General features: G+C 39.2%; 2 protein-coding genes and 1 non-coding gene across 3 annotated transcripts; 1 reads left to right on the forward strand and 2 right to left on the reverse strand.

The window, feature by feature from the left end:
• Window positions 1–108: 108 nt before the first annotated feature.
• RANBP1 (RAN binding protein 1) lies at window positions 109–10,512 on the reverse strand. The gene is made up of 6 exons (XM_026106889.2): window positions 10,306–10,512; window positions 8,202–8,338; window positions 5,961–6,118; window positions 3,854–3,982; window positions 1,505–1,570; window positions 109–488 (listed from the first exon to the last, which is right to left on the reverse strand). The coding sequence occupies exons 1-6, from the start codon at window positions 10,318–10,320 to the stop codon at window positions 364–366; spliced, it is 630 nt and encodes a 209-aa protein (XP_025962674.1). The 5' UTR covers window positions 10,321–10,512; the 3' UTR covers window positions 109–363.
• Window positions 1,284–1,415, reverse strand: LOC112987148 (small nucleolar RNA SNORA77). The gene has a single exon (XR_003260214.1). It is a non-coding gene; the product is annotated as a small nucleolar RNA SNORA77 (small nucleolar RNA).
• Window positions 9,766–19,465, forward strand: TRMT2A (tRNA methyltransferase 2 homolog A). The gene is given in 13 exon segments (XM_026106888.2): window positions 9,766–10,036; window positions 11,083–11,710; window positions 12,445–12,553; window positions 13,048–13,229; window positions 14,181–14,295; window positions 14,578–14,693; window positions 15,700–15,811; window positions 16,915–17,037; window positions 17,670–17,745; window positions 18,281–18,397; window positions 18,635–18,731; window positions 19,078–19,336; window positions 19,338–19,465. Coding segments are annotated over 12 exon segments (1,950 nt in total). The 5' UTR covers window positions 9,766–10,036; window positions 11,083–11,096; the 3' UTR covers window positions 19,368–19,465.
• Window positions 19,466–19,804: the final 339 nt, after the last annotated feature.

A 19,804-nucleotide genomic window follows, 5' to 3' on the forward strand; every position in this document is an offset into this window, starting at 1 on the left:
AGCCTAGTTACTCCACATGTATAAAGATATGCATCTCAACACCAAATGAAACAAGTGTATTCACAAGCCTTTAAAGTATACAGAAAACTCAGTTCTGTCCTCTGAAGCTGTTTTCAAGTTTGTTTTATTCACTCTTTTGGATGACTATAAATAAGTGTTTCCACTATGGAAAAGAAAGTTAGCACAGTACATTTTCATGACTGGGGAATGGATTTTCTGAAGACATCTTCAAAAGGGCAAAAGCTTAGAAAAAACAACCTGAATGTTGAATTCAGTTTCTTATAAAGTCCCTTGTAAAAATTAAAAAAAAAAAAGAAAAGAAAAAGAAAAAAGTAAAGGAAAAACCACAAGGCCCAGGATGATTTATTGCTTTTCTTCAGTTTTTTCCTTGGTCTCTTTCTTCTCAGATTCTTTGCTCTCTTCCTTTACAGAAAGCTCTTCTAGTTTTTCAGCAACTTTATCAGCACTATCATTTTTGTCTGTGCCTGCTAAGAGATTGATTAGAGAAAAAAAAGTTACACACATGCAGTACTGCATTTTCTTTTAACACAGGTTAACAGAAAGGGTAGAGGAGTAGAAGAAAAAAAAAGACAGCTGATATTTAGAATAAGAACAAAAGTGGAAAAGTCTCCACTGACCACTAGTGTGATTCATGCTGTTTCTTTTCCTTCAGTAATTATCTCTGATGCTAAAATCCAAGAAATACCACTTGCACATTTTAATCACAAATTGAAGGCCTAATCATAGTGACTGAGAAATATGTAACATTCAGTCAAGTCTCACTGCTACCAATAACAAACCGCACACTGCTTCCAGTCAAGTAAATTTCTAAGTCCCCAGCTTCGCACCTATCTTCAACCAAAAAGCAGGTTTCCCCAAAAGTCAAGGTCCCCAGTTTGGAACTGCAACAATTAGGAGGGAAGTTCTTAACACTAAACAATTCCCATCTAAATCTTGAAGAGTGCTGGCTGCAGGTTGCTGGTAATCTGTATTTCAGAAGGATGGAGGTTTTGTGTTTTTTTTTTTAAATCATAAAGTAAGATACACTATCATGGAGAAGTTACACAAGTTGATGCACTAAGCCATTCAAAAAAGACTTGTTAAGAAGTGCTACAACTTGGAACATGTTAATAGCTCTAGAATTTAAGTGTTCTGCTTGCATTATTATATATTTGTGGAACTTTGAGAGTAAAAAGGAAATACCAGGGCAGTTGCAGTGTTCACAGCATTTACATCTATGTACCATACATCACAAATGCTTTGGTAATAGCCTTCCCCAAAAAACTGATGTCCCAAGAGCAATTGTAACAGACTTCTACATGAAAGAAGCGTTTCTCACACCCGTGAACTATTACTTTCGCAGACAGAAAAAGCACCTGAACTGAAGACTGCAGTTCGGCACAGAGTGAGTCTGCTAAAAGGCAATGATACCCCAAGGAGCTATCACCACCCAAACACTAACAAGAATTGGCATGCTACTACACTTTCAGATTTTTAAACTTACCCTTCTTTGCTCTCTTGTCTACCTCATTTCTGCATTCTTCAAATTTTGCCTTGAATTTCTGCGCATCTGTTTCAGTAAAGATAGAATACATCTTTGTCAGCTTTATCTTCTTGCAACACTGAACACTATTCCTCAGACACTTTTCTTCAAGAGTCAGTTTTGTGGGTTTTTTTGTTTTTTTGAAAACAAAGCTGTGGGCATTTATAAAGTAATCCAATTTAAATTTACACTAGCCACATAAAATACTTTAATCACATCTTTTTGTGCATAAGCCATTTATGTTCTTTGGCAAGTCTAGTAAGAGCAGCAGCATATTTTGCACAATCAAGATACTTAAAATTCCAGAAGGAGACACTATGTAGTTTGTGCAACCGCCAGCTGTCCCTGGCCTAGAGGAATGAAAGTCTGACGTTGGAGACTGCTAATGTGACTAACTGTGCACAAAGATGGAAGATTAGCCTTGAGCTACCACCCTTATCAGGTATACTACATGTCTGAAGGACCTGCAAATCTGTACCATATCTTAAGGTCTCAGCATCAAGTACTGAAGACAAAACCCTTCTCATTAGCACGACATCCAGATTCAACACCAAAGACCGAGATACAAGTTACACCTGACAACAGCAGCTAAGAAAGCAGTCTTCATCATGTTTTGGTCTAAGCCACTGCTTGAGCTAAAAGTCACTGCAAGCAGTTTATCAATTAAGTTACAGTACATAATGTTTCTACACAAATAATCCAAACAGCAAGAAACAAAAGCTTCTCAGGCAAGGGACTTTAACACCAAAACTATAGGGGTGGTAATCTGGTATGTCTACTTTGACTGACCACTTGAGGTCACTGTTGCCCCACAGAAAATTCAGAAGCCTCTGTGAAACTAGTTTAGGAAATATTTACTTATTTTACATTGATTCCTCTTCAAGTATCTTTAAAAGATTTATAAATGGCATACTTATGTCTCTTCACTTCTTTTCTTAGCTAGTACTGCAAAGGGTAAAGAGGCAAAGAACTACTCCATTAATAGAGAAGAGAAAACTCTCAATAAGCTAAACAACCTCTATTGGAAAGACTCTTCAAAGACAGGCTAATAATAACCAAAAACCTTTCGTTTCAAGTTTGATTAAGAAAGAAGCAAGCACCAAGCTAGTGGACCAGAAAGATGCATTTGGCTAAACAAGACTATACTGAAGACTTGAGGAAAAGTGAGAAAGCAAGATATACTAGAGTCTGTCCTGGACAGGGGAAATCCATCCAGTGGATATGCGAACACATGGTAGTATTCCTCTCATAGTGGCTACCATCTTGCCTTCCCATTCATATGCTACATCTGGATATTTTAGACTAGGTGAGGACACTAATATCAAAAGGTCAGCCTATACAGAGAAGTTTGGTACAAAGACAAAAAAAGCTGAGCTGATTGCACCACTTCACTAACAACTCAAGGCCTTAACTCTCCAACAGTTAACTTCTTTGGAGAGTTAAAACCAGAAGAGACAAAAAATGAAGGGGGCATTTTAAAATATACAGCCACTTTACCACCATCATTTTTTCTTCAAGCACACAGGCAGAATAAGAGGCAGCTAGCCTGCTAGCCATTTATTGTGGTAAGCAGTAAAGCAGGAAAGGAAACATTTTTCCTTTCTCATTTTGCATCTTTTTCAAGAATAGAGAGAGAAAAAAAATCACTGATTCATTCTCAAGTATGAAGTGGTGGGGAACCTGCAGCTTCATTCACCTCTACTAGCTGATCCACATGCAATTAAGGACCTACTTTCCATTCTGGTGGTCAAAGTAGTCACACACAACCACCTCTACAGCCCAAAGACTGGTATGAGAGCTGGATTTGATTAGCACATTCCACTGAATCGGTTTTTCATTTATTCAAAACAGAAAGAAGATCTTATTACTTCATTACAATCAAATGCTCTGCTAACAGAGTTGGACCACAAAGATCAATGTTTCCTTGCTTTTAATGCAAAAATGTTATCTTGATTAGAATTGGAGCACCTGAGATAAATGAAAACAAGATGCATAAATTAATGTCTATCCAACAGTACTACTGCTTTGAGTTTTACTCTAATTAGCACTACACTTGCATGAAATGGCTTAAGTTAAAAAAGATCCTAGGGCAAAAAGTTCTATAGGTATTACTGAAGACCTAATTTAGTCATATGTGTAAACAAACAGCACAACAATTAACTGACTTCTCTCAGATAAAGCACTAATTAGCTAATTCTCTATGTAGTGATAAGATACATCATGTCTACAACAGTGGTTTACAGTAGTGTTTAGCCATTTAGTGTAACATACAGTATATAATTAACATCAGTTCAGTGCCAAACCACTCACTCTCTGCATTTAAAAATCGGATTGCCAGAAGTTCAGGCTTAGGGCTTTCATCTGCAAAGTCAGCATGTGTGTTCCAGACCCATGCCCTGTCACTCCCAGCATTAGGCTTCAGCTCCATTAAGGGTGTGACTGAAACGAAAACATTGAAAGATGTACAGATCAGAATAGTAAATGTTTTCCACACCAGCCTCCATAAGTCTTACTGACAGTTGACTTTGTAATGCTTACATAAAATACTTCAAACAGAATTACTTTTGGATATATAGAAAAACAATGGTGCCCAAAGATACTTTTATTTACATCCTCAAATAATATGATGCAAGACCATTTATATATAAAAGAATGCTAGATTCACTATTGTTCAGTTAAGAAACTAAGTCCGATTCAATTGTGTTTTAAAACAGATGGCTGGTATATTAAAAGAGCAGCAGCCACTAAGCACAACTTTGAAACACAGTCAAATGGTTCAGGTAAAAAAGGCACACAGAGATAAAAAAAAGCTTTCTTTCGCATACTAGTAATAATCTATACTACAAGAAATGATTTAAAAACAAAGTTATACCTACAATTAGTCATCTAATCAGGCTCAATTCTCTCTACATCAAATTAAAGCTCTACTACAACATCCTGTAACATTCTGCAGTGCAATAAGATGTGCACAATATGTTTTTAATCCATTTGTTCCTTCCCAGTGATAAGCCCACATAAATGGAGCCCTTCCCCGCAAAGATACTCTAACTACTTAACCTGACTGTGGAAAAGTTGGAATGTTACTTCTTGCATTACTCTAAGCCTTTTTACACTGTACATATACAAGGTTTTTTTGCAGACCCCTATATGCTTTTTTTCAATCCAGGAGAAATTTTAGACAATCTACTCACTTTCTTGCATTTAGGGATCATTTTTCATTTTTTGTAATGTTTTGCAAAAATAAAGTCCTTACATCTGCCCTGTGAATAAGCATAAATTCAGTTTTTAAAAAAATCTATACTACAAGTAGCTTTTCTAGGAAAAAAGTCCTAGTAGCACTGGCATGGATGCTATAAATTTATCAATTTTGACCAGTTTTGTATGCAGCATAATTATTTTCCAAAACAAAAGCTTCATTCTTATCAGCTGGTGACTACACTACTTTTATATGTTGTTTCTTTCACTGGAAAGAAGTCCTCTAAACAGTTTCACTTCGCAAGAAATTTGTCCAAATAAAGTGAGGATTATTGCTTTTGCCTTCAGACTGGTATTAAGCTACCCTGAGCAATTTTTTTTTTTTCAAAAGTCATCTAAATGTAGCTTAACTCCACAGAATACTATATACTCTTAAAAGTGTATACTGAATTAGGCCAGTCCCTGCTGGTCACATTCACTTACAAATTTCCATGTCTTGCCATTTCATGTTTATTTTTATTCAAAGAGGATCAAAGGAATAAACCGTTCCTGCTTCATCAGCTCTCAAAACACATTCTTTTTCAATTAACTAGCTGAATATACCACACTCATTTCAGTTTATTTCACAGCAGAGAAAGGCAACTACAGATTAGTCTGGCACCTCAGTATCTGCTTTCTGATGTTTAGGCAACGGAGTCAAATTGCTGAATTAGTAGCAGCAAAGTACTGAATTATTATACCATTACTTCCTTTCTTCTTTTAGGAAAAGAAGCCTGCAAACATTGATTTCTTATACTAACAGTATTAAGGCCTACATTTTCTACGGTCTATCAGTCATTGAAAAAATTAAACATCAGTAGCAATCACACTGTGTCTGTCTACCCCAGCTAAACCTAAACACATCTTAAAAACACTTCAAATCGAGAGGAAAAAGCCAGCTTTCAGACTCAACATTGTAGGATTTCACCAAAACCAAATGCAGTTTCCTTATGTTAATAAAAATAGGCACTCACATTTTGGATTATTATATCCTACTTTGTGTGCATAGAGCAAGGGATGACTACAGTTATGGTATAATATAAGTTGGATGCCTGTTAAAGACACAGCAATTCTCTAACTGCTACTAAAAAGCCACTGGGCTGGTATTCAACAATGCATCATTTTTCAAGGTTATTACTTATTTCTGCTTTTAAAAAAGTTAGTATAACAATATGTAACATACTATAATGGTTTGCACAGATTTTTAGGGTTTTATCCCTCCTCATGAGGAGGCGAATTGTTCCCTTCTCCTTGTGCTTCAGGAGTTTTACATCACCAGTTCCTCGTTCTTTCCATTCTGGAAGGTCATTCTCAGATGCAAATCGGAATAGCTTTGCTCGCCTTAAAGAGGAGAGAATTGAAGACATTAGCCCGCATGCAGAAGCTTTTATTGAAATAGCATACTCACCCGGATAGTACACTTTTTTTAAGCCACACAGGAAAGAAAACAAGTCCTTTACCATAAGGACCGCTGATCTACTATGGCATATAGCCTTGGCAACTGATATTATATAATCAAATTTAATAACAAGCTATTAGAAATTATACAGTATCTATACAAAAGTTAAACAGGTTCTGGACAAACTTTCTGAGGATGGTAAACATATTTGGTGCACATAACTTTTTAAGTTAAGGTAGCTAATTAGTAGCTTTTGCTATAACTGGAGTTTCTTCCTGTATTTGGAAAAAAACTATTACAGCCAGCCAACAGTATTTATTAATTCAACAAATTTAGCAGTGAAGACTCTTGTATAATTCCCAACCCAATGTTTGATCATCATCTGTTAAAAAGTGCCTCGCCCTCTACAGTCACTCATTTCCTTTCAACTCCAAACACCTAGTTGTTGTTATTCTTCTGTCAGTAAAAAAGGAAGCTTAGTGTTGCACTGCAGTGCAACACAGCTGCTTTAAAACATCACTCTAATGGTCCATGAAGCCAGGGTGTCAAAGGAGAAACGGGAGTAGTTCGGGAGATTAGCCAACGCTGACCCAAGAGACAGTCTGGAGCTCTGCTACTGGAAGTGCTTAGGACACTACTGTAGAAACAGAACCATCTGCTCATGCTGCAGGACCAAAAAGAAAAAAACTTGCAGAACAAAACAAGACACACTCAAACTTCACATCTTTATGCAACACTAATTCCCTGTAGGTGCGTCTCATAAAAAACAAATTCTACGTTGGCCCTTTTTGTATAGCAGGGAAATGTTAGTATTGAGACACTTGTTAAAAACTTTGGAAGTGTGGTCTAAGACAGCCGTAACAAGAAGGTAAAAATCTCTAAAGAGATGTTTAGGAAGAAGTCAGATTGTTATACTTCTCTACACAAGAGCAGGGAGTAGAGGCTTGTAATACACCACCAGGTCTTAGAAGAGCAGAAAGCAGAAATTGAAGCTAGACCAACGGTGCTCTGATGCAGATGAACTACTTTTCCCCATCTAAATTCTTCCCAAGCCCAGCTAGCACTTTGGAGGTGATTCCCCTAACAGTTTAGCTATCAGAACAACCAGCATCCAAAAAGGATTCCTTCCCTGCCACCCCTTTCCAGACATAATAGTATAAATTCTGCTGTTCCATAGGTTCATTTAATTTGCTCACTTTTTTTTTTTTTTAATAAACAAAATTATCTTCTTTCTATCTGATACTGCAGATCACATGCAGCGAGGCCTAATGGTCAAAGATCACCATGCTACTTATAAAAAGCTGATCTTCACTTTAGTTTTTATCAGAATTAGTCTGAGGAGAACTCAAACCTCTCAGAAGGATATTCTTCATCTAGAAGAGATTAAGAAAAAGCAGTGTTTCAGACCTATTTAAAGAAGGCACATCATGGATCAAATTCAAAACACTTCTTAACCCTTTACCCCACACACTTCTTTAGACATATCACATGTCTTAAGCAAGCTATCCTGAATTGACATTTCTCATATTGAATTAGTAAACTTAATCTAAAATGTTTTTAAGACAACAGAAAGTTAGTGCCATAACTGCCCCAATAATGTACTACACCTATTGCTTTTGTTGTTTCAGTGCATTATGCACCACCTTTTACAACTGAGGATACATGGCAGCAACACTGCAAACGTCACCTTTTCCCCCTCAAGATATGCATTTTATATTGTGATAACATCTTCAAGCCTCTAACTATAAATCTAAGCTAACGTTTTCCTTTGGGCTAAGCCAAACAATATCAACCCACACTCAGAATATCAGCTTCCTTGTATTGTTCCAGACCTCGATCAGTTTCTTGAAGTATTATTACTAGTCATCCCCCCTATTCAATCTCTACCACCACAGTTAATACTAATCAACTTAGATTATCACTTCATATACAGCAATTTCTAGTAAATTATCTAGCTTTTCATAAAACATCCAGGAGTTTAAGCTTTATAAACATTTAGATAACATACAGAAATATTCTACTTACATCTTAAAAAGCTCTTCCTCATCCTCTTCCAGAGTCTTTATTTCTTGCTCAGGAAGGGAAACTATAGGTTCAAACTGAGGATCATGGTTAGAATCATCTGCATTTTCAGTTGAAGTATCATGTTCCTCATGTGTTTCCTGAAAAAGATTATATACATATGATTATTTTTTTTTACATACTACATATCAAAAAAATCTGAAGTACCTGCATTTATACTTAAAATGTTCAAGACTATTCAGTAATTAGAATTTAGAAACTGAAATACCCTGCTGCAACAAAGCAAAATTAGCATAGTTCAAAATAAATTACTTTCAAGTCGAAGTACAGTTACACTAAAAAATATGGTGGTCTTGCAGTGCTGGATGTTTTAGTCTTACCACTCCTATTAATTGTGTAGAGACTCTGCCTTGGAGAAATAGCCCTTGATTATAGAACATCATTTCTTCAGTTACTTTTACTGCATAATGTGTTTTACACTACTAAAGCACTCCTAGTTCTTAGTGGATAATGAGGTATCATTACTGAAAAAAACAAAAACCAAAAACAAAGCAACCATCCACCCCTGCTTAAGGAACCTATTACCTCCGGAAGGGCAACAGAATTTAGTTATTCTCGTCTTACATATTACAATCATCCACAATCAGAGGTATTTTTGAAGCACAGCTGCAACATTTATGGGGTCATTTAAGCATTTTGCTTTAAGATTACATACTTCAGGCAACTTTATCTTTAATTCTAGCTGAAATAAAGAATTCATGATTAAATGGCCAAGATACTTAAACAACTAAATAGGAAGTAGCATCAGTCACAGCATTCATTAAGCTTAAGAAAAATTTTTAGTATGTGACTGTTAACTACATGAGAAACATCTCTAATGCTTCATATAAATGCACTGCTAAGAAGCTTTCAGTGGTGAAGTCTAGAAGGAAGATCCATCTGCAAGTTTAATGAAGCCACAAACAGTTTTCCCAGGACAAGAGAACTGATTTTTATGTTTTTTCTTCCTCTGTGTTATTAAAATAACAGTTTATACATTAAAGAGGCTTGATCTTATCTTATTTTCACTTTACCGATGAAGGAATCCACTCTCACGGGCTCTATTTAGAACATACTTTACAGACAGTTACACACGAGATGCGTAAAGTAGAAAAAAATGCTTTGTTCCAGTAGCTAAAGTCAGCAAAAAAAAGATTAGCTGACAGATGCTGCAAAATAACTTTTGATTATGTCAACAACATGGTACAACCTATCACTAGTTTTACATTCGCAGTGTTCCAACAGGTAAGAAGAAAAAAAAGAGGGGAAAAAAAGATGACATTAAATCACATCAAGAAACTGGAGAATGACATAGGCCGAACTTTTACATATTGCTTTTTCCAGTAGTACGAAATAAACCCCGTACATGCACCATCATTTACTCCGCTCCAATTCACGGCAGAAGCCGTAAGAGACGCACAATTCACAAAAGCCACCCATGAGAGAAAGCAGACCACGCCGCTACGAGGAGATCCCGCCCGGCCGCGGCATCCAGCACGTGGGACGGCCGCCTTCGGCCGGGCCCGGGCACCGCGGAGGGCTTAGCCAGCCAGGCCGAGGGAGGGGCGGAGAAGAGGGAGGAGGAGAAGAAAGAAGCGACGGGCAAGCAGGCAGAGGGATCACCAAAAGCTCCCGAATCGGAAACTACATCGGCGGCGCCCGCAAGAGGCTCCGCCGGGGCCGGGAGGGCCGAGCGGCGGAGAGGGAGCAGCCGGCCTCGCCTCCCGCCCTCCGCCGCGGCGAGGGACAGGCCCCGGGAGCGGCCCGGAGCGGCCGGACACCCCCGGCGCCGCGCAGGGGTGAGACGGCGCTCGCGCTCCCGCCCTCCCGCGACCAGGCCCGCAGCTCGCCCCGGGGCCTGGCCTGACCTCGGGCCCCGAGCCCGCCGCCCCCTAGGCCGCCCGCCGCCTCAGCGCCCCCCCCCCCGCCGCCCCCCCAACCTGTCTCCGTTACTCTCCCGCGCCCCCTCCCCCACCCCAACGCCCCCCCCCCCCCCCGCGCCAGGCCTGCCCGCTCCGCCAGCCCGCCGCCCGCCCCGTTTCCCCTGCTCGGCGCCCGCTCCCCTCACCTTGGTCTCCGCCATGGGGCCGGGCGATGGCGCCGCTGCCGGGCTGCCTCCCTGCGTCGCTGGCTCGCTCGCTCGCTCGCGGGCTGCCGCCTCGCTGCCGCCTGGCCGCCGAGTTTCCTGCCGCGCGCTCCCCCGCCCCCTCCCGCTCCTACCTCATTCCCGCAGCCCGCGCCGCCGCCGCCGCAAGGCCCGATGGGAAACGCCCACTTTCCTTCGGCCCCTTTATCCGCTCCCCGCCCCCATTGTGCCGCGCGCGCTCCGCTCGGCGCCCCCCGCGCGCGCAGCCCCGGCCGCCCCCCTCCACCCCGCGCCACCGCCGTCCCTGCGCCGGGATGCGGCGCCCGCCCCCGGGGCTGCTTCTCGCCTCCCCCATTCCCCCCCCCCGGGGGAAGGGATTTTGCCCCATTCCCCGGGCGTCTCCCATCGGCCCTTGCGGCATGGCGGCGTCCCTACCCAAGATGGCGCCCGCGTGCGTGGTAGAAGGGAGAATCAGTTTAGTGTCTTTATTATCCTTTTTTTTTTTAACGCTATGTGTAGCCCTATATGCGAGGGACGGTGCCGATGGAGGCAGCCGTAAAAAAAAAAAAAAAACCCTCCCGCTTTCTTTTTGAACCCGGCTGCCGGTGACGTCACGGCCCCGCCCCGGGCGCCCGGCGCGAGGGCACGAGGGAGCGCGAGGTGCGCGCGGCTCTGCGGGGCGGGGGCGGCGCGAAGGGCGCCGCGCGCCGGGGTTGACCTGGTGCCCGCGCTAACGCCGGCGGGTGCGGGCGTCCGCAGGGCTGGCGGGGAGCATGGAGGAGGAGAGCGGTCGCCACGGCCCCGAGACAGTCGCGGCGCCTTTGGCTGAAGCTAAAGACGCGGCCGAGTCGGAAGCCAAGCAAGATGGAGGCGAGGGGAGCCGGGCAGCGAGTCCCTCAGCCGGCCCCGATGTGTACAGATACATTAAAGGAGACTTGTTCACCTCCGAGATCTATAAAGTAGAAATACAGAACCTCCCGAAATACATCGGGTTTAATGACGTAAAAAAATTTCTTGCCAAATACGGACTCAATCCGCACAAGATAAAACTTTTCGGGAAACAGACCTTTGCGTTCGTGACGTTTAAGAGCGAGGAGGAGAGGGACAAAGCTCTGAAGGTTCTCCACGGGGTCCTGTGGAAGAGCCGGCGCTTGAGCGTCAGGCTTGCAAAGCCGAAGGCTGACCCGATTGCGAAAAAACGGAAGAAGGAGGAAGAGGAGACCGAGATGAGAGAGGTGAAGCAGCTGGCGCTGTCAAAGCCCGGGGAAGAGGAGCCCCTTAGCAAGCAGATAGCGGACGTGGTGACCCCGCTGTGGAAGGTGCCCTACGAGGAGCAGCTGGCGAGAAAGAAGCGAGACTGCGAGCAAGTGCTGCAGAAGCTGACAAAGTAATGCCTGTTTGTAAAGCTACTGTAATTGTTACAAGACTTAAAGGAAGTTATGTTGGGATATAGCTAAATTTGAGCAAATCTCGATCGCTAAAGTAAGTTAGAAGCATATCAAAACCCAAATCCCCTGACAAAGTAAATGAAAGTTGTCTGTGATGCTAGGACTGGAGCCTGCTCCAGCTGACAAAACTTGCTATTACTATTCCCTGGTCAGCTTCAGGCTAACTCAAAGGGTGTTGTTTTAAAAACAATTGTTTCATAGGCCTATGCAGAAAGATGTTTGTGTCCTTAAAGTCTGAAAGAATTTGTCGGTGTCAAATGATGTAAGAGGTAATCTGCAGAGATGGTAAGATACAATTAGGGTTTCCTCTTAAACTAATACCCTCGATTATGAAGTCCAGTCTGATCTGTGTAGATCAAAGTATTGCTCCTATCCTTATTCACTTACATAGATTAAAATTGGTATTTTATTGTTGCATGGGTACGTTTGTAAATCAAGTATGTGCCTTTATAATTACATTAACTCTCTTATTTTATCAGGTTTACTGTTCTTGTAATGATGGAACTTTTTTGCCCATTTAAAAATTCTTCTGGAAAAATATTCATCTGATAATCAGACAGCTTTTTCTTTTTGTCCTAGGCAAAATATATATGCATATTGTCCTGTGCAACTGTTAACCTGACTCAGTTTCTCTAAGTGTATATGTTCAAACTTTTGTTTCTGATTTGGGCAGGGAAATAGGAAATAACAACAGAGCATTTTTGCCTTGGCTGTTCGTGCAAAAGCAGAAGTATAATAAAATGTGTTGCCCAGTAGAGGGGGTGAAAGCATCACCATTACAGGTAATCAAATCCCAGATGTAAGTATGGAACGGAGTTAATGAACTCAGGGTTAAATTAATTATTTGATCTTAAGAGGCAGTGGACAAACTGAATATTTGTAATCATCTTGTAAGGAATGATGAATTTTAGACATTGTTGCCTTTCATATCAGTACTTCGTGGAAATATTTACTAGAAGCATAAGAGTAGTTATAATTAGCTGGATATTGTAACTTTAAAATGAGTATGCTCTCCCTAGAAGTTTGCTTTGTAGGCTAATACGAACTTTCCTCAAAGAATGTAATATTTTGTTTTTAAAATAAGACCTACTAAAACCTTTTCATTACTGCTGTTATTTCTCATACTTCAAAGTCCATGAGTATTTTCCATATGAAGTGAAATGTCCTGTGGCCATTTGCAAGTACATTTGAGCATACGAGGGTTGTTTCAGGAGAAACTTGGCATGTGCAAAGAAGTGCTATGCAAATATCTTTCGTAACTTTATTTTAAATCTAGACTGAATATCGCAACAAGTGTGAGTTCTTGATTGGGACTGGTGTAAATCAAGAAGACAAAACCGTGGGTTGTCGTCTTGGCAAATACAAGGGTGGTACATGTGCTGTAGTGGAGCCATTTGACACTATTCACATTCCTGCTGTTGCCAAAAAAGTAGTAAAAGCTTTTCAAGACTACATAAGGTGAGCCTTTGATAAAGTGAGTTATCTCTAGTGGTTTTGATCTCTTAAATACTCAAAAAAAATCATAAAATGAAATATTATGAGAAACTTAGTTTTTGTTCTGAGCTTTAAGACCTAACGTGCACTAGTCTCATTCTTTAGCAATTCTTAGATATTTACATTTTGCACCCAGATCCCTGGGTATTTTTCACTTCCATCTGCTCAGCTCTTCTGAGATGGAGAGGCAGGTACCAGCATAGCACGACTTTATTGCAAACAGTTAGACATCTAAGTCTACAATAGAAAGTGTCTAATATTTGAAAGCTTCTTCATCCACTAACTGTAAAGATAACTGTAATAATAGCTATAACTGTAAAGAAGGCATTACTCACAGAAAGATGGTTTTTAAAGATGAATAACAAAGGTCAATTGTTTGCTTGGCTGATTTAGAGAAGAATCATCCTATAAGAGGGCACAAAAACAAATGTAATAAATTTCTGAGTAACAATACTTTTGAAAGAAGGAGAAGTTTCTTTAAAAATTAATTTAATCCTTAAATATTGAGACCCAGGAAGAATGTTGAGGATAAAAAGTTTGAACTTGTTACAAACCACAGAAGCCAGCGAGGACATTTATAAAAAGCTTGTGTCATTCTCTGAATGTTGTGAGAAGAAGCTGTCCATATCCTATCAACAACTTTGGATTGGTAAAAGGGATTGTGAGAATTAGAGGCAGATTATTTTGCATTAGGAGATAGGATGTATTTGTCAGTCTGCGTTTTTTTTTTTTTAATAAGATTTGGAAGTCATTCTTTTTTTGACAACAAATCAATGAAGGTTCTGTCTGTGTTTATATTTTTGATCACTTTGCCTAGTGAGCTACTTTTGTTTAGATAAACAATGAAACAAATAAATTGAATGTCATGCAAAAAAATAGTTCTCTGTCCGGTAACTGAGCTTTTGAAAGTTGCAGGTCAACGCCATACTCAGTTTACAGCCCAGAAACCTACGAAGGCCACTGGAAACAGCTCACAGTCCGTACCAGCAGGAATGACCACATTATGGCAATTGTTTATTTTAATCCTCAGGTATTTAAGACGATATATGATGTGCAGCCCAGCCATATAGCTTTAAAATTACATACATTTGATTTATGAATATTACACATGAAAGAGAAATAGAACCATTACTTCATGTTGTTTACCTTGCATCAGTACTTTCTAATTTAGAATGATATGATACAGGCAAATAAACAAGATTAATGTACCTACAGAAGGTAAAATCAAAACTACTAGACTACTAAATCAAATCTTCTATTTCTTTAAAAAACTAAGATTATTATTCTCCTTCCTTTTGTATGAAACGCTTAGAAATTAAGTAAAGAAGAGCTAGCTGACCTGAAAATCTCTCTGGCAAAGTACTTTACAGAAGGGATGGGAAAGGACAGTGGTGTTACTTCTCTGTACTTTGTGGAAGAAGGCCAAAGGTAAGTGAGGTTTTGGCTTTATTCTAGGGGATTTTTGTGGTGGCTGAATTTTTGTTTGCAACAGAACAGTACGTAGTACTTCTGCAGCATTATTTTTTCTGTATCTGTTACACAAATAGCAGAACTGTTAGATATTTGTTGAACATTCGCCTTTGCCATGAAAGACCTCTGAAAATTCCTGTTCTGCTGTAGTTTTAATTACTCGCCGAGTAAAGGCTGAGTTTTGGTGGGTGAACCCAGTTGTGGCTATCAAGCTTTTGATAGTAGGAGCATTTACTGTAGTAGAAGAGTACCTATTATTATTGGCAAGTAGCTTCCATCTCCTTTCTTAGTCATTTTATGTGGTTTTTCATCTCACCTTTCCTTCATAGAGCACAAAGCCCACTCTTAAGCTAGAGATAATGTATGCCCTTTTTGATTTCCTCAGTGGAACAAGAACTGTACTGTGTAAGAAAAATTGGTCAGGAAGATAGTCTCTTAAAGACTATGATAAATGTTGGCCAACTGTAAACTACTGCTTAGTATGTAGTATTACAGTTTGTAAGATAAGTCAGACTTACAATTTAACCTACGGTGTACTCTTTGGTGTAATTGCTATAAAGCATACTATTCATACAAAGAATATCAGACTATAGTACTCTAGAACTGCCAGGTATCTGACCAACAGTAGCTGTAGTTCAGCTCTTGCATTGTTACAGTGATTCCCACCTCTTTTCATGAGTTGAAAGTTGTTGTAGGCATGCTCAGATTATTTTTATTAGAAGGTTTGTGTGTACTAAGTATGAGAATTTCTAAATTAGCTTTTTGGAAGACTATAAGGTGTACTCTTTTTTTCTCTAAGTAAACTTTTATTTCAGCATACTCTACATAAAGTGTAAATGTTCTGGGTTTTGCTGAACATAGATTTCACTACTTTTTATGACTAGAGCTATGGTAAATATTGTACTAACAGACATGCTTGGCTACCTTTTTTTTCCCCTTTTTTTCCACCCTTGCCCTTCCCCAGAAAATCTCCCAATCTAGAAGACTTGCCTTTGGAGCATGTGGCTGGTGATAAGTACATATATGAAGAACTTCTTGGCCTGAAATTTAGAATTTCCCCTCATGCATTTTTTCAAGTAAGGATGATCCTAAGTTGCTAATTTAACTGTATTTACATTATTGCATTTAAGGAAAAGAAAGAAAGCTTGACTAATATGGTGTTAACAAGATATAATATACTGAGAGATCTAACCTTTTATATACTTGGTAGGATGAGTTACCTTTGTGAGTTCTTCTGTAAATACTCAGTGAACAAGTGGAAACTTGATGGGTGCAGGTTAAAGATAACTTTTTTTTCTTATTATTAGTTCAGTATTTTAATATTTTTCACGTCCTATTGAAGGGCAGCCTTAAGGTATACAGAACATGCAGTAGCCAGTTTCAAGAATCTTCATAGTACTATTTTTTTTTGCTTTCCTAAAACATAATTTTTCAATTTTAGCACTTTTAAGCCTCACAAATAAGCCAATTCTGTTGAAACAAAAACTAACTGCTGAAGTAGGGAAAGAAGTATGTTATCATCTTAAATTTATTGAAGATAAACTGTATTTTCTATTCATTGTCTTAGATTTTAGGCTACTAGTTTTTTTCACAGGTGGTATGCTTTGCTTGCCCTTTGAGACAGAGAATACACTTGATCCCCAGGCACTGGTTTGGAAAACTTCCTTGTTATACATTACTTTGTTAAGCATAAGGTGTGATTACAGCACTTACTTTAAAGCAGCTTTACAAACAAGGTGAAAATAAATCTTGCTGAATGTGTTGTCACGGTTACATCCTCCTGTTCTCAAATCTTCAGTATTTATATTTGTGTTCAAGGAGAGGAAGTATTTTTTAATGTCCAGACTTCACTTTATAGCTTAGCATTTTGCTTGATTATTTTGTTTGTTGTCCTTTTCAGTTTTCAAACTTACTTTCTAGGTACTGTGAAAAAAGTCATGTTGTTGCTATAACATAGATACCAAAACACTGCTTGTCAGAGAGAATTGAATGAGACTTCTTTAACAATGGTATGGTGACCTCTTAGTACATGCTGGTCTACGTCAGTTGTACATGATTATAATTTTACAGGCGAAGTTGACTTGTTTCTTAAAAACAAGGAAAAGGAAAACATGCGTTCATAAGATTCATTGAAACACATTTACTGTTTATGACGAAATATTGACATGTAATTTTACAGGTAAATACACGGGCTGCAGAAGTTTTGTATACTGCCATTAGGGAGTGGGCCCAGCTGAACCAAGAGAGTACTGTACTTGACATTTGCTGTGGTACAGGAACTATTGGCATTTCTTTCGCAAAGGTGAGTAACTTCTCTTTTTGGACATAAATCTACTTATAACAATGAACTTCAGATCTTTCATTGTGCTTGTAGTGAAAGAAAACACCTGATGTGCTTGAAATGAAACACATCATATCTTCACCTTAATTCATTTCTAATGAAACTGCCTGCACATGTTTAGCCAAGTCATGACAAAAGCTTACCCTTGTGTCGAAGAGCCTAAATTATCTTGCAACTAACTCAGTCAAAAGAGACAAGTGGGATAGCCAAAATTTACTAGAATCTATCTCTGCTCATTAGTTTGGGCTGTTTCAGCTTAAAACCTGAATAACCAACATTTCCTATACTTGCATCATGTTCAGAGCTTACAAGAGCACTTAAGGAAGTCTGGCCCAAAAAAAGAAACCCCTCGACATAACTGGAGTCTGTCACATACGGGTTGGGATAAAAGGTGTTCATTCCACAATTTCAGTCTAAAAATTCCCTATTTGTACAGGTCCCTTCTCAGCCTTTTTTCTGGCTGCAAGGCAGTTCTCTGATCAGGTACTAGTCAAAGTTAATGTAGTAGTAGTGGTATATTGCTGAATGCTGTGGATGACAGCTGAATTTACTTTTATGTACTGTCAACTGATCTCTTTCCCTTGATTCTACAGGAAGTAAAGAAAGTTATTGGAATTGAACTCTGCCAAGAAGCTGTGCAGGATGCCAGAGTGAATGCCCAGATTAATGGTTGGTTAAGCTAAAATGCTTAGATCTTTCTTTGTTAAGAACTGTAGTAGTTGTATACCTAGGTCCTCTTTATATTGTCCAAGAAGTTTGGAATCACATGTTGTTGGTAGTAATCTTGTCCATTTTAACCATTTCATCTCTCTTGAAAATAAAGAGCCAGTCAATCTCTGTGATCCATTTTCTTGTTGACTAACAGCTTATGTTTTTTTTATATATATATATATATATATGTATATATATATATGTGCATTTATATATACATATTTTTTTTTTCCCCATGGAACATTTCAATGTAAATGTCAAGCCAAGCAACAGTTACCCTTAAAAACAAAACATTATGGTAGCCGTTTTTTTGTTTCTAGATCCTGGAAAATGCTCAGGTTACTGCTGTTTAAATGATCTGAAGATTTTTAGGGTAGACTAAATAAACAATGTGTATTTTCTAAGGCAGCAGACATGAATATCCAACTTGTGTGTACTGTCTAAAAGATGCTTTGACTAGAGAAGTATTCTGATAATTTTTTTTTTTTTGTAGAACTGAATAACATTGAATTTTATTGTGGGAAGGCTGAAGATGTTGTTCCTTCCTTAATTAATGTATTAGCTCCGCAGAACCTGATTACTATTGTAGATCCTCCACGAGCAGGACTTCGTAAGTTTACCTTCTTTAAGTGTTAAGTAAGTCCATTCTCTTAATTGGAATTTAGTGCTGTAACGCCTAAGAAAACACCAGTGGAATAAACTGAGTGGGAGACTTCAAGTATTACTTGAAGCAGGTAGATATTGCAGCAGTTTGTTCATGCATGTGGAAGTTTAAACTGTGGAAATTTAACAAATCCACTGATGCATGCAAAACTAGCAAACATCTCTCTTGGTTTTGGTCATCTAGATTCTAAGGTAATTCTTGCAATTAGAAGAGCTGAACATCTGAAGAAGCTCATCTATGTATCCTGCAATCCCAGAGCTGCTATGAATAACTTTGTGGAGTGAGTATTTCGTGTATTAAATCAACTAAGTAAATGCCTAAGAAGAAAAATGTGCTGCAGCGGGGGCACAGAGGGCTAAGGTTGGTGCTTTTCTTTTTTAAGCCAAATTCATTGAGTTTTACCTTTCACCATACACGGTTGACTGCTGCTACGTAGCAAGCCTAGAACTATATTGCCCCAAACTGACTAATAGTAGCGGGAAATACTAGGGGTGGTAAATAATCACATTATGGAATGAAGTTTGAGAAGCAGAAAACTTTCTTGGAAGAGGAGTAGTGAACAGTGCACTAAACTTTTAATACTATACTCTTCTCTCCCACTCCTCTATTTTCCCTTTCCTATCAAGTCTTTGCCGGGCCCCCTCCAATCGAGTCAAAGGAGCCTCTTTCCGTCCAGTTAAAGCAATGGCTGTGGATCTCTTCCCTCAAACCAGGCACTGTGAATTACTGATATTCTTTGAACGGGCTGAATATGCAAATGGAAGCTCTGCTGAAGCAATGCTTGATGCTACTCCAGTCACACTAGCAGGATGTGATTCAGAGTGCTTGGATAGTACAGATGCATCTAACATTGATGCAAGCCAGACAACTTCTGTAGATACAGATAACTGCATTCAAAGAGAGTGAATCAACTTAACTCCTGTGAGATGCTTTCCAGAAAGCTAGTTTTGCTTGTTAACTGCTTCAGTAACATTGTTTCTCTAACATCATGGTAATAAATCTCTCTACAACACAGCAGTTGTAAGCTTTCCAAGTTATTTTATTTTAATACTAATTAGAATTAAATTTCATTATGTACTATTAGGCCAAGTATAGTACTATGTACTATTAGGCCAAATCCTGATTTTCTCCTTCCATCCTTAAGGGAAACAAGTGCATGAAGTAATAAAGAGTGATGAAAAAGCCACCATATATAACAGTTGAAACATAGTTTGAATTAAGATATTCCACAAATATACCTGTATGCAGATAGAACTATTTGAGAAAGTTAAGCTGAATTTTAATGCAACGTAGTCTATTCCAGTTTGAGTATAACAGACTATACTTTAAGCAAATGCTAGGGAATAGCTGCTA

Source organism: Dromaius novaehollandiae, chromosome 17, assembly GCF_036370855.1.
Source record: "Dromaius novaehollandiae isolate bDroNov1 chromosome 17, bDroNov1.hap1, whole genome shotgun sequence".
NCBI lineage: Eukaryota > Metazoa > Chordata > Aves > Casuariiformes > Dromaiidae > Dromaius > Dromaius novaehollandiae.